Below are 15,381 nucleotides of genomic sequence, written 5' to 3'. Positions count from 1 at the left end.
AATGTCAGAAAAAACCCTTCTTTTGAAGCCCCCTTATTCCTTGTGGAAAGAGGAACATAGGGGTGACCGAAATAGCATGTTTGCTCTTCCACTAAAAAAAGCGGAAGAACAAACACATCCCTGGATGCAGAAGAGTTTTTCTGGGTATCTCCAGAATCCTGAAAAACTCCTGCAGTGTAGCTGTACCCTCGCTAGGTTGAGACAGGATGTGTAGCTCTGGGGTGGGAATGAGGGATTTGGGAAGGAGTGAGAGGTGCAAGCTCTGGGATGAAATCTGGATTCAGGAGGAGGTGGAGAAGGGAATGGCTGGCTCGGGGAGGGGGCTTCAGGCTGGGCAGTGTTGGGGTCAGATGTAGGGTTGGGGTACTAAGCAAGCCACAGGCTTCTGGATGTGCGGGTTCAGGAATTTGGGTTGGGATATGTGAGGGGCGCAGGGCAGGGGGTTCCAGTGTATGATAGGCTCTAGGGTCTGTGGGAAGAGGGAGTGCAGGAGTGTTCTGATGCTGTGGCCAGATGGTGGTTTGGCCCCAATTGGGGGTTTGTTCACCAGGCTTCATTTTTAAATAAAATACTATGTCAAACACGAAGTTTCTGCATTGTCTTTATTTATGAGAAGGGCGGGGAACCTGTTTCGAGTCAGGAGTCACTGACCCACAGAAAAGTCAACTGGAGTCACACAAGTGAGATGCCAAAAAATACTCCTACTCCATAACACCCCCAAGCCTCACTAATGTGGCCCCATTTGTGCTGTGGGAGCAGGGGACATGGTACTGGGAAAGGATGTTAGGGGTGCTGGGGCAAGGGACAGGGTGCCAGTGGGAGCAGGGTTCTGTGGCTGGTGGCAGGGGAGAGGGAACAGGGTGCCAGGACGGCAGGGGACATGTTTCTGCAGCAGGGGACAGGGTGCCAGTGGGGCCAGGGTTCTGTGGCTGGGGGCAGGGTAGAGAGAACAGGGTGCCGGTGGGGCAGGGGACCAGGTTATGTGACGGGTCAAGGTGCCAGTGGGGGCAGAGAGTCCCCTGCACCAGCCTCCTCCCAGGATTCTTCCCCTCCCCCTTGCCGGAGGAGGGAAGCCCTGTCACATGCCTCTTCCGGGCCCGACTCCTGTGGAGTCGGAAAGCCTGTGCATGTGCCCTCTCAGGGCCGACGACCCCCCCCCCCCCCCCCCCACCACCACCACGGAGGAAGGAAGCACACCTCCCCCCGGGACTCCTCCCCCATCCCTGCAGAGGAGGGAAGCTCCGGCACTTGCATCCTCTGGGGACTCCTAACACCTCTCCCCCTCCCCAGGAGGGAAGCCCCAGTGCACGCCTCCCACCGGGACTCCTACCTCCTCCCCCCCACGCAGCAAGTCCCCGGCATGTCACAGACCTGGAGGAGGGGAGCAGGCAGCACACTTCCGGAAACCCCGGAAGTGGCGTGCAGATGCCGGACTTCCGTCCACCCCGCGGGTACATGGCACTACCTCCATTGTTGCTGGAGGTAGGTAGTGAGGCTACTTGGGGGTGGGGGTAATTGTGGGGGCCCCGAACACCTCGCGATCGACTGGCTGAGCCCTCCCGATTGACCAGTTGATCACGATCGACGGGTTGGTGACCGTAGTTTGAGGGAGATAGGATTGCTCTCTCCAAATGTATGTGGGCTGAGGGTGAGGGGGGATAAATGCCACTAATAGGAGTTATCAAAGGTAAATGCCAACATGGATACAAAACAACTGGATATAAACTAGCCATCAACTAATTTAGGGTTGGTTTTCAGATGGATTCCAAACATTGGAGGAGTGAAGTTATGCAACAGCCTTCCAAGGGCAGCAGTGAGAAGCGCAACCCCCCACCTCCCCCCAAAAAAACCAGTCTTCATGCCAGTTAAGTTCATGGAGGGAATGGTATAATGCTGCTGCCTGCAATGTTATGTGGCTAAATTTGTGGTTGCTAGCAGCAAATATCTCCAATGGCCAGTGAGCAGACTAGTATAAATGGTGGATTTTATGTAACTTGAAGTCTTTAAATCATTATTTGAGGACTTCAGTAACTCAACCAGAACTTAGTAGTCTATATTACTGGGCGGGGCGGGGGGGGGGGAATTCTGTGACCTGCAGTAGGGAGGTCACATGAGACTATCATGTTTGACCCTTCTGACCTTAACATCTGAGTATAAATATTATAACTTTTTCATTTAATTGTGTAAAATGCAGTAGAGCAGTGGTCTCCAACTCTTTGAAGCACAAGATCACTTTTTGAATTTGTGCAATCCAGGATCTACCTCGGATCCAAGTACCCTTGCCCTGCCTCCTTCATGCCCCTTCTCTGAGGCCCTACCCCTGCTCACTCTGCCCTCCCTCCCTCATTCTCCCAACTTTTCATCAGGCAGGGGCAGAGGGTTGGGGCGCAGGCTCTGGTTTTGGGCTAAGGGATTTGAGTGTGACGGGCTCTGAGCTGAGCCTGGGATAGGGAATTGGGGTGCAGGAGGGGGTGCAGGGTACAGGCTCTGTAAGGGAGTTTGGGTCCAAGGGGCTTAGGGTTAGGACAAGGGCTTGGGATGCCAGGAGAGGGCTCATGAGTAGGACTTGGGTTCTGGCTCCAGCTGGACACTGCTTACCTCAGGTGGCTCCTGGGTGGTGGTGCAATGGGGCTAAGGCAGGCTCACCCCTTCCCTGGCCCTGCACCACTCACAAAAGCAGCCAGAAAACTCCCTCCATCCCAAGTCCTGTTGTCCCCCCTCTCCTCCTTCCCTCATTCTGTGGAGACAGGATACAGGGTGGGAGGGAGGCACCCTGACATCAGCACTCCCTCCTCTCCTTTCCCTGCTCTGCAAGCAAGTGGAGGCTCCTGGGGGGCCAGCTCCAAGGCAAAGAGCAGAAGGTGCGCAGCAGTGGGAGAAGAGGCAGCTGAAGTGCTATGCTTGCTAGCCTCATGGCTAAACCAGTCAGGATCACCTGTTGGAGGCTCCAAGATCTATCAGTAGCTCCCTATCTACTGGTTGGTGACCACTGCAGTAGAATCTCATAGATTCACACTAACAGGGAGCCCTGTTGTGAGTGACTTTTGTCTATAAATTAGTGAGCAGATGAGCGTAATATATCAGCATGTTTTATCAACTGCACTTTTTACGGGCTACTGTCCAATTAAAATTTAGTAATATTAGCAGCAGAATGGTAGAGCCCAAGGGCCAACCAAAAACAGGACCCACATGCCTTGTGCTAGGCATTGTACAAACAGAATATACACTGCCATTATGCCAAAGACCTTATAGTTTAAATCTACAAGACCTCTAGGGAGTAGAGGACAAGAGTTAACATAAATGCAGACTGATGATAAATTCATTACTTTTATTACAAAAATTCTGCCGTGGGGTTTTATTAGGAGATTCTCCAAATGGAAAAATAATTTAGGAAAGAAGATCATGGAGGTCTGGGGAGGATATAAGAGGGCAAGAGTGGAGGAAAGAGGATGGAGTATGGAGGACAGTTGAGTAGAGGCTCAGGTGAAGTTGGTAAGGGAGAGGGCTGGAGTAAAAATCTCATCAGCAAAGAGGACAGTGTCCAGATTATACTGTTAGAAAGCAATCTTCAGTATAACATTGTTAGTGTTAAATAGTCCCTTTTCCAGTGCCTGCTGAGGTTGCTGCTTGTGTATGTTCCTGCCGACTTGAATTTCTGTTCTGTGACCTTCATGATAGTTTAGTAAACATTGTGAAAAGGTAAAACATTTAGTAGGAAAAAGTAGTTTTAGCAATATTGTGCACTTGCATAGCACCTTCCATCCAAAGCCTAGAGCACTTTGAGCACAAATTTACTCCCAATACCTCAAAAGTGTTCAGGGGAAATATTACCATTTTCATTCAAATGGAGGAAACTTAGGCCAAGAGTGGTTATGTCATTACTCACGTAGCAGTGAATTTGAATACTGGTAATCTCATGCTCTATTGACAGTTACGTTGTCAGAAAATCCAAACACATAATGCTTGCGGAGGGTTTCTACCTTGTGCTTCTGTAAAAAGTTGAGTGTCTTTCAGATTCTACTTTTTCTGAGAAATTGAAGTTCTGTTGCTAGTTTTTACCTGTCAGAGAATAGACAGCTTGCATCCATTCCTGTGACATGTCAGGCTCTGAAATGGTTATCCATACTTCTGTCATAACAAGATTAGATTACTGAATTTCTTTGTGGGTTGGCTTGCTTAATAACACTTTCCACAAACTCCAGTTGGTGCAAAACACAGGTGCCAGGTTCTTTGTGAAAAGGGGGTGATCCAAACATGCTGCACCAGCTCTAGTTGCTGGATAAGCATATAAAGGCTTTAAAAACTGCAGTTTTAATCTTAGATGCTGCATGCTTTTAATCATGTACTGTCCTGTGCTTGAGTGCATTTGCTTATCGGATAGTATTTTGTCTAGTCATCTAGTCGATATTCTCTCTCCGCCCTCCCCCCTTTGCTGCCACTTTGAAACCCCAAGGCGGCTTTTCAAAAGGGCAACCACCGCCCAGCTGATCTGTGGATCAGCTGGGCGGTGGCTGCCCCTTTGAAACTGCCGCCTGTGTACCTTTCAAAGGGGCAGCCATGGAGCCTGGGGTCAGCTGGGGATTCCCCCGCTGACCCCGTGCTTCCCCGCAGCATTTCCCCAGAACCCAGGGTCAGCGGGGGAGTCCCCAGCTGACACTGGGCTCCTAGTGGCATGCTGTGTAGAAGTTCCCCCACTGACACTGGGCTCTATGGCTCTGAAATGCACAAGAGCCCTCGCTGGATACTCTTCTGCATTTCAAAGCAGACATGCCGCGTGCAACCCTGAGTCAGTGGGACTTCCCACTGGCCCCCAGCTGTATGCTGAGTTCCACATTCCTCCTTTGAAATGTACAAGAGCTCCAGGAGGGGCTCTTGTACATTTCAAAGGAGGAATGTGGAAGGCCTATCAACTAGTTGATGGAAATTACATCGACTAGTCAATTAACCGCATTTTAACATCTTATTTCACTGTTGTGCATTTATTTTCTTTGCTCTGTATGGAGCTAAAAGCAAATACCAAAATTATCCTTTAGCCAGAATACTGCTTGCTTTTATTGGAAAAGCAAACACTTAACATATCAACAATTGGATTGAAATCTGTTATAAAACCCTATTACAATTTTAACTTCATTCATTATGCTAATCTTTATGTAGGTCTTCCTTACAATAAAGTGGAGGTGTGATCTAAGACTCCATTTAATTAAAACATTTGTTTTTCAGCAACTAATCAGCCACTATAAGCAAAGAAAGGAGTATAAATCCGTGTTGATTAAGACCTTGTCTGGATTTGTACTTTTGGAGGCTATTGGTGGCCAGCTATTTGTGTAGCTGCCCCAGTGCAATTCCCTGGAATAGACGGGTACAGCTTCTGTTTGTGTCAATGCAGTTTATTACCTCTTTCCGTAGAGGTGATGTCTCTTCTGACTGAAGTTTAACATAGGTCAACCTTTCTGTTGTAATAGCTTTATATCTTCAACCATATGAAGTTTTTAGTAGGAGGATTTTGTGTGGCTTTTTTCCAGCATGATGCAACTGTGCGGCTGACGGTTACATGTGTTATAGTAATTGGTCAAAACCCATATGTCTCAAACACTTTGGCTTTGACAAAATGAAATTAAATTGAAAATGTTCTGACCAGTGCTCTGTTCTGTTGTTGCTTCCTGATTATAAAAGGGATTGACGTCTAAACAAACTGCTGAAATCCAGTCATGGATATCTAGTGTGGGCAAGAATATTCAGCTAACTAGGTCTTCTAAGACTCCCGTTTATTTAAAGCATTTGTTTTTCAGCAGCTAAAACAACCAGTTTAAGCAAAAGGAGCAGAAATCAATTTTTACTATTAAAGCCTTGTCTAGACTATCTAAATTTGTTTTTTGTTGCAAGAGCAGCCCTGTGACATGATTTTTGCTGTTTCTTCCATTATTCTGACTGACAGTTTAAAGGCTAACATCCCTGTTCCTATTAAATTTAATGATTTTTTTCCCATTGACTTTGGTGGGAAGGGGCCCCAAGTTAGTTTACCAAGGTCTGTCACTTATACTTCATAGATAAGTTACTTGTACATAACTTACGTTTCCTCTAGCAATATCTTGAGCTGCCAAAATAAGCATTTTGAATATTTTGAAAAGAATGTGTAATTTTGTCCAGGAACTATGTTAAGCTCACAAATATCTTGTAGCAATGTGATACTGTATATGTTACAAAACATTATTTGAGCTAATGTTTATGAAAAAAGGAAGTAATGATAGGTTTGAAAAAGTACATTGGCAAAACTATAATAGAAGCTCGTGACTTCTGATATTCATTTGTCTTAAAATAATTCACTGCCTATAACTCTTACTGGAATTATATATGGAAAAACATTCCACTTTCCTGGAAGTGGGAGAGGAACTTGTATAGAAAGGTCATCTTCTATAGACTGAGCCAAATTCTGCCTTCATTTACACCTGGAGAAATCTAGAGTAACTGTTTTTTACAATGGAGTATAATTTAGGGAAGAATTTGGTGTCCATTTGTGAAGTGCTAGACCTGTTTCCAGTGTATAAGGGTTTATCATTTCCTTTTCAGTTTTCATGGTTCTCTTTGAGATCTGTTACCTCACAAATTTTCGTAATTGCAATGAAGTCATAATTCTTTGTCACTCTTAGCATAGAAATGATGCTACAAATTCAGAGCACATCTCCATCCTCAACAGTTGGTAAAGGTTGATAATGAGGATGAGGAAGACTTTGCTCAACAAAGACAAAGTGGTTAGCTGAACCTTCAAAGCAGCTGTGAAGCAGAAATACAAAAATAACAATATAGTGCTTCTGGCAGGCTCATTGAAAGTGTTAATTTTCATCTCTAGTGAATACTAATGGCTTCTCTACACCTGGGCATTGGACTCACATGTTCAAAGTGTGTGTGCGTTCAGTTGTAATCATTAATAATAAAAATTTAAGACCAGTTAAGCACATGAAACTTACTATAAAATATAACCAGAGGAAATTTAGAGCTAGAAAACATTGTATATGAAAAGTACGAGAAGTGGATTGACGTTGGAAATTTTTAAATGTTTCTATCATAAGCAAGCACCTCTAATAGTCAGAGCAGACACTATGCACCTTGACAGTAGGCTTGGTTTCTTGTGTGGAGGACTAAGAGGAAAACCTGTCCTTTTCCATTTATTTAGATGGCAAGGCCTTGGGGGCAGAGATCTTAGTTTGTGCAATGCAGAACATGTATTTGTGTGTACTTTCTTAAACTTCCAAACTCAGATCCATAGCAATTAATCTGAAAGTTTAGTGATCATATTAACTAACACACGCCAACAGAAACACTTACATTCTACATGTTGTACCACCCTAAACCAGGACTCTCTGTTCCAGCAACATTTGTGGCCCAGCAGAACTACTGATGATCCTGGACCAGAAAGCTCAGGTGCAGGGAGGTCTGGTGGCACGGTGGGGGAAAAAGGGAGGGAGGAGGAAGGGCGAGTCAGCAGCTGGAGGGGTTGGTGGGCTGGGAGGGCCCATGGCAGGGGACCTCTTCTGTTCCAGCAAATTTTCTCATTTGGGACTGACCCAGTCCTAAGAGTGCTGGACAAGGGAGGTCTAACCTGCAGTTGCAAAGAAAGCTAGGCTGTTAATAGTATGTTTTGACTGAAAATGTCTGATTGCAGGTTTCATATTTATTTTGAGGGTTTGCCTTCATTAGGCTGGAAAAATCTACAGCTTCCATATTTGTGTGTGTATTAAAACATTTGACAAACTAAAAAAAATTCTAAACATAATGTTTTGTTTTTTCAACTAAGGGACACTGTTGGATAGTTTGTATTCAACTTGGCTCACTGTATTAATAGCAACGATTCTGTATTTCCAGTTTTTGTCTTGTCTTCTATCCCGGAACTGATCAGGCCTAATTTTGTGTAACTTGGATATTTTGTAATTGCAGCCTCAGGGTGTCGTGGCTACAAATTCATACTCAATTCATCGTATGCATACAAGATGCCTAACTGAGTTCAAATATTTTTCCCCTCTACAGGCCTATGAAGAGTATACCAGCAAGCTAGATGCTCTACAGCAGAGAGAACAGCAGTTATTAGAATCCATGGGGAATGGAACCGATTTCTCTGTCTCCAGCTCTGCTTCAACAGACACAGTTACATCCTCCTCCTCCTCTAGCCTCTCTGTAGCACCTTCATCCCTTTCAGTTTATCAGAACCCCACAGATGTGTCACGGAATAACCCCAAGTCTCCACAAAAACCTATTGTTAGAGTCTTCCTACCCAACAAACAGAGGACAGTGGTGAGTCAGCCCTGCGTATATGCTCATAACCTTACTTTTTTGTGCATCTGTCCACCTCTATCCCTGTATAAATGAAACCTAGAAGCAAAAAAATGTATCTGTAGACATATGAAAGGAAAATGTGTAACATAATTTTTGTGTTCTTCCAAAGTCTGTTGATTGTTTCAACTTCGGTACAAATAACACTGTACAAAGCAGTAATACCAAGGAGATTGATTCTGTTATGTGCAACAAAAGGGGCAAAATCGTAACTTTAAGTGATATAAAAATGGATGCCCAGATTTTTGAAAACTGTTCTAAGTCAGCATAGCTATTACCCAGACTTAGTTTTGACTAGTACTGTTTCATTGTATATTTTTGGGTTGGGAGCTTAGTGTTCTATTTCTATGTACTGTAATGTGTATTGCAAGTAACTCATTGGTTTCCAAACTGGTCTCTGAACTGCTGGTGACTTACAAGCAGATGGAGGTCATAGTGTTGGTTCTTTGCTTCCAGTGACTTCTACAAGGCTCTTGATTACCAAGAGCAGCCTTGGCAGCGGAGAGTGAGAAGGAAACAAGATAGTAGAGCTAACTTTTTTTGCATCCATGTGGAGTAGTAGCAGGTGGTGGAGTAGTAGTAGGTGAGGAAGTTGCTACTGTGTGTGGGCTGGAGTAACCCCTGTTTGCGGTGGGGAGGCCACTCCAGTCAAGCCACAACTAAGGTTGAGTGTGGGGTGGAGGGGAGGAGTTTTAGTCCAGCTGGGCTGGAGCACCCCCCCCCTTAAATTGGTTAAACCTGATGTTTAACTGGTTAACCAATTAAATGGGATTTTTACATCCCTCGAAAAACAGTCTTTCAAGTTCTTTGTATCTCCAAAGTTTGTTTTTTTCACTAACAAAAGTTAATCCAATAAAAAGTTACATCAACTACCTTGTGTTTAATAGTTAAAATGTCACAAGTCAACAGTTTCCAAACTTTATACAAAGGTGACCCACCCAACTGTATTTTGTCGTCTTGGAGAACTTACCATTACCCCAGTTAAAACAATGAGGAGTCCTGTTTGGGCATATGCTTTTGTGTGCAAAAACCTACTTTGTCATATGCAACCCTCCCAGTTGGCTCCCTGCACCCCTTTGGCCCTCTTTTTCCCAGTCCTGCCCCTTCCTGCAGCTCCAGCGGGCTACTCTCTACTCATGGCCAACTGGGTCACCATCTTTTCCAGGCTTCTGACTGTTCATTGTCTCAGGCTGCTTCTTCCATGCTGCTGTTGTCCAATCCCACTCCTCAGACTGCCAACTGCTTTCCAGGAGATGAGAACCAGTGTAGGGGGAGGACACCTGTGGTAGATCAAGGACCTACTGTTTGGGAAACACTGCAAAATTAGAGCTGTTTTCTGTATTTTTTTAAAACTGTTTACTGTTGTGCCTTTACAAATGTTTTGTGTATGGTCTGTTTCCCTGCTTTTTTGGGGGGAGGGGGGTGTTTCAGTAGAAAAACACTTTAAAAATAGAAAATAATTGTGAAGCCACAAAAAATGGCATGGGGACTCGAACTTTTAGTACCTAATACTATTTAATTTTAAAAAAATTGGCTGTGTAATGCTTCAATAAAAAAAACCCTACAAAATATTTTGTTGCATTAAGGAAAGTTGGAAAAAAAAAAAGTAGTGTGAGTAGTATTTTAAAAAATATTTTACTCCAATTGCTGTAGTTTTCATAAGGATGGTAAATAATGGCTGGTTCAAGAGGAAATATATACAAGGTCTAGTCTATACTATGGCAGAGTTTGAGGACCTCTGAAAGTGTGCGTTTATGGAAAAAGAGAGCCCAATAGAGTATTAATGAACACTATTGATAATACCATAACTATCCTTACGGAATGAGTACACTTTCTTTGGCCAAAAGTGAAAATGGGAAGTATTGATCAATGAGGGATGAATCCTAATGTGTTCCCAAGACCTTTCTGAACTAAGCTGATTAATGTACTATTATAAAAAGCTGATCACAAAAATATGCTACCCCTCAAACATGTATCAAGTCAAAGCAAGGATTTGGAATTTAGCTTCACTGATTCAGGCTTGGACTGTGACAGTTTTAAGGACCCATTTCTTACAACGTGCCAAAGCTAGAAATAGTCCTTTACATAACTTGAATCACAGGTATTCACAACTTTCATATAAAGCATTTTGTACTTTTGACTCACTGCTGCAGTGCCTTCTGCTGGTCACATAAGGAGTTTGCTTAGTTTATTAGAGTGCATCACCTTCTGGACAGTCTTTCCCAACATTTCCCTGCTGTCCCCATTGCCTGTAGCTGGACCCATGTAGCTCCCTGGACTGCCGTGTCTTGAATTATTCACCTACCACTAACACCGAATGCAGCCCCAAATCGAGCTGCTTGCCTCAGGTGCAAGTCACAGTCTATATAGGTCGTGCTCCGGTGTGGTGCAGGATCGGGGAATCCGGTCCACCCACTACTCTGGTTCCTGATCCAGGAGCCCTCTGGCAGCAGCCATCTCCTTCTCGCCACTTCCCTGGTACCCTTGCACCTTCTTGGCACTTGAATTAAGGCCCATAGCCTGGGAGGTATTGGGCTGGAGAGTCTCTTTGCCCCTCTCCCTCCCCCTCCCCCTCCAGCCACCTGCTCAGCATTGCTCCATCCAAAGTTCCACTGGCTCCTGCCCCTCCTAGGACCCTGCTGGTCAGGACAAGAGTGAGCTCCCCATAGTTTTGCAGTCTTTTATAGGCCCTGCCTGGCCCCGATTGGCTGACTGCTCCTCTCCCTAATTGGCCTGGTTTGCACAGGCTCCCTCTCATCTACATGTAACCCACCCCTGTCTGCAATGAGCATAGGCCCACTGTGGACAGAGGCTGGTCCTTGCAGCAGCCTCTGTCTGGGGGGGGGGGGGGTCCCTGGTCCCAGCTTTCTGCGGACAGTGTGGAATAGCCTCTGTCTGTGGGGAACTGGGACCTCCCGTGGACAGGGGGCTGCTGCTTGGATCAGCCTCTGTCTGTGGTGAGCCCAGGCTCACCATGGACGGAAGCTGCTTCATAGAAGGCAGAGAGGCCTCTGTCCATGGGGAGCTTGTATTCCCCGTGGACAGGGGCTGCTGCCACCCCGCATTGCTGTCTCTGTGTCCAAGGTAGCAGCATGGGGCAGCAGGTAGCCATTCTGTGCAGGGAACTGGTTTTTAAAATGGCTCCCCTCACAAACTGGCTCCTGCCTGATACCCTGTGCTGCTGCCTCCGTATTGGGGCAGCAGTGTGGGGTAACGGGACTGTCCGGGAGTGCGGCCAGATTGAATAGTTGAGTAACCCCTAAGAATTACTCGACTATTCAGTTACCAGATATCTAACACCCCACTACACACTTGTTCCTATAGAAGTGGATTGAGAAAGTGGGCCTTAAATAATTAAATGTTAATAAAAACTAATGGAGAAGTATCTGGTTTTTAAATCTGTTAGTTATGTTGTCACGCCAAGAAATGCACATTAAGTGAAATCAGCTTGTTTTCACAGCTTTCCATCTGTTTTGTGCAATTAGTTGTCTACTTTTAAAAAAGGAATTAGAAAATCCATTGTCTCTCTCTCTCTCTCTCTCTCTCTCTCTCTCTTCCATGTTTGACTGAAATAAAGGCTTGACAAATGATTTAGCACATATGCAAACTGTGAATATCTGATACTACTTCTCCGTGGCTATTCCCCCTGCAATTTGAACAAATAACAGTAGTGCGCTTTGTGTTCTGATTAAATACGCTATTCAATAAGTACCTGTGAAATGTCAGCTAGTTCATCCTCGTTATTATTGGACATCCTCCTCACTAAACTGTAGAGACAGTATTTTTAGTTTTTGTTTATACCATTGGTCCTGGCCTGCTTTTTATTCTTTACTCTTTTCTGTGTGGATCATGGTGCATTTTCTACAGTGTTTTCACTGTTTTTCCTTCTCTGTCCCTGCTCATCGCTTTCTCTTCCCTTTGTTGTCTGTCTATCTCTTACTACCCTTGACTCCTCTTCTCCTGTTTTACATGGAGAATACAGTCTATATTCTCCAAACTTACAACACTTAGTCTGTGAGTAATGATTGAACTTTGTGGGATTTTGGAATATATCTGTTAATTTCAGGTCCTATTAATTAAGAATGACCTACTAGAAAAGTTTCCATTTCTTGCTAACCAAAGTGGATAAAAAGAAATGGCTTTAAATTAAAAAAACAACTCTATTTAATTTTAAACTTGTCATCCTGTTGAATTAGAACTTGGCCTCCTGAGAGTTCTGGGTTGCTGACTCCTATGCTGAGTCACAGGAGTCTTAAGCTGACCTTCTGTGGAAGGACCTTGTGAGGCTGGGTTCAGGAAATACAGCAAAACCAGAGTGGCAGTACCTTGTGACTCCCTGATTAGTAAATACCAGTATATAAACCAGGAAGGAGAGCTCTCTGAACAGCTACACAGTTTGCCCATTTATTGCAGCAGACTCAGCTGTCAGTAGGCCCTAAACCAGTGGTCACCAACCAGTAGATCGGGATCTACCAGTAGATCTTGGAGCTTCTGACGGGTGATCCTGACTGCTTTGTCCAGGGAGCTATCAAGCACTGGCACTTCAGTTGCCCCTCCACCCACTGTCAGCTGTTCCTTCCCTCTGCCTTGGAGCGGCCCCCCTGAGAGCCTCCTGCTTGCTGTGCAGTGTGGGAGGGAGAAGAGGGAGAGCACTGATGTCAGGATGTCCCTCCTCCCTCCTCTTCTGTATCCTATCGCCACACAAAGAGAAGGGGATGGAGGGAGCCTGGCAATGCAAATCTGTCACTCACACATCACGTGTGTCTCTATCATTCTCACAAATACACTCTGTCCATCACTCATCTCCCCACCTAACTTATACTTGGGGGGATGTTGTTACTTCTTTTACTGCTTCTCCTGCAGTCTCTGAGAGAGGCAGAGCACGTGCTGTCCACATGCTGTCCTTGCCTGCAGAAACCCCTCCTGCAGCTCCCATTGATCAATAACGGGGAACTGGCCAGTAGAAGCTCTGCGCTCAGTGCCTGTAGATGAGGGGCAGCACGTGCTGCCATGGAGCCATTGCTGTACATGCCAGCTGCTTTCAGGAGTGGAGCAAGGCCAGGGAAGGAGAAAGCTGCCTTAACCCCACTGCTCCACCACCTAGAAGCTGTCTCAGTTAAGTGGTGCCCAACCAGATCCTGCTTCCTCAACCCCTGTTCCAGCCCTGAACCTTCTCCCATACCCAACCTCCTGCCCCAGATGTGAGTCCCCCTGCACCAAAACTCCTTCCCACAGCTTGCACCCAGAAACCCCTCCTGAGCCCCAATCCCACACACTGTACTAAGCCTGGAGCCCCTCCCACACTCCAAATCCATTGGACCAAGACCCAACCCTCTACCCCAGCCTGGTGAAAGTGAGTGAGGATGGGAGAGGTAGGGAGATGGAGTGAGCAGGATGCCTTGGAGAAGGGGTGGCTCAGGGCCAGGGCCTCAAAGAAGGGGTGAGAAGGAAGCAGGACAAGAGTATTTGGGTTTGAGGTAGATCTTACATTGCACTTCAATTGAAAAAGTGATCTTGTGGTTAAAAAGGTTGGAGACCACTGCCCTAAACTCTAGTTTCTGACCCTGATTAGTCCTTGCGTTAGTTATTTAATTGCTGTCTGTAATCTGGTACCCACCCAGTATTCTGGTAACTTGAGTCTGCCTGAAGTGTGACTCTCTTGGCTACTAGCTCTACTTGGATTCTGACTTCCCAATACCTAACTCAGTTTGACTTGTGGTCTGATCATTATATTTGTCTGTCCTTGTCCCAGATGAGGCACACATTATGTTGAGGTCCACATTTATAATTTATTTTAAATCACTTATGTTAAATACAAAATTAAATACTCAGTGTTTGCAGCCAAGCTATGAAGTCAAACTACTGAACTGCTGCTGGAAGTTAGTTGCTGAGTACCTGGAATCAGATCCAGATTTTGTTGAAGTCTAAACCCACATTTTGAGAGCATTAGTCTTTTTGGCAAGTGTAAAGAGTATTTTTAACTTGAGAATATTAAGCTAGTTTTTTCAAAGTTAGGGAACCAATTGGGAGCTGAAAATGGAAAGCTTGTTTTCTGCTTCCCATCTATTAAAAAATTAGGTGCAAGAAGATGAGCTCTGCTAGCTCTAAAATCTTGAAGGACACAGTGACTAGAAAAACATCAGATAATGGTTATTTCGTTTAATAAGTCCGTTTTAAATGCAGAACAGATTTTGATAACTTTTTCCTGTGCATTCAGGACAGGTAAAGTTGTCTCATTTAAAAAATGTTTTATACATTTTTAAATGAATTTTAATTTCCATCCAAATAGAACTTGACACAATTCACAAGTAAAATAATTAATCATGTAGTAAATAAGAAATTAATCATTCATAGTTTTAGCAATAAATTAAGTCTGAATAAAAGTAAGTTAAACTATATGTTGGTTTATATAAATGTATGCAAATATATTGGATCCTCCGGGTTAACAAAAGAAACATCAGATGTAATGTTAAGAATATATTTAGTTGCAAATTAACATGTTTTAAGGGTTACCAGTCAATGGTAGGGGAATAACTAAAATGCAGATCATAATTAAGATGATCCAGCATGATGTTAAAAAGCTGGTTTGTTTAGGTTTTCTGCATAACTATCTCCTTGGTGAGTAGTGATAAATGCCCATTTGAAGAAGTTAGGTTGCAATTAAAGTTAATTATTTTCTCCTCTTCCATCATATTCAGCTTTCCTTTATCTTAACTGGCTGCCATTTCCCATAATATGTAATAGGAGTAAAACTACAGGATTGTATTTTGAAGGTAGTTTTGTCCACAGTAAAGATGGCCACTATACCATAAAAGGTGTGTGTGGGGGGGGGAAGAGTAACTGCGATCTTCTATTGCTGGATTTTACACAGCCTGGGTGCTGAATATGAGTACAGTAATTCCTCATTTAACACGTGCCCGCTTAACACATTTTGGCGATAGCACGATTTTTTTTTTTAGGAAACATTTTTTGAATTCTACAACCGTCCCTGGAATACCACTATTTCCCCAGCTCGTCCGTCGCTGGTGGCTGCGCGGGGCTTCTCCCGTCTCCCTG

General features: G+C 44.5%; 1 protein-coding gene across 5 annotated transcripts in view; it reads left to right on the top strand.

The window, feature by feature from the left end:
- Positions 1-15,381, top strand: part of BRAF (B-Raf proto-oncogene, serine/threonine kinase) — a 568,039-nt gene that overhangs the window by 476,608 nt on the left and 76,050 nt on the right. For all 5 annotated transcript variants that reach the window (XM_089782036.1, XM_075939782.2, XM_075939791.2 and 2 more), the window contains exon 3: positions 8,023-8,286. In XM_089782036.1, the coding sequence (XP_089638162.1) occupies positions 8,023-8,286 (264 nt within the window). The remainder of the gene's footprint in view (positions 1-8,022; positions 8,287-15,381) is intronic.

This window comes from Pelodiscus sinensis, chromosome 1 (genome assembly GCF_052426305.1).
Source record: "Pelodiscus sinensis isolate ZL-2025 chromosome 1, ASM5242630v1, whole genome shotgun sequence".
NCBI lineage: Eukaryota > Metazoa > Chordata > Testudines > Trionychidae > Pelodiscus > Pelodiscus sinensis.
Note: the sequence above shows the minus strand (reverse complement) of the source record. Positions and strands in the feature narration are given on the sequence as shown.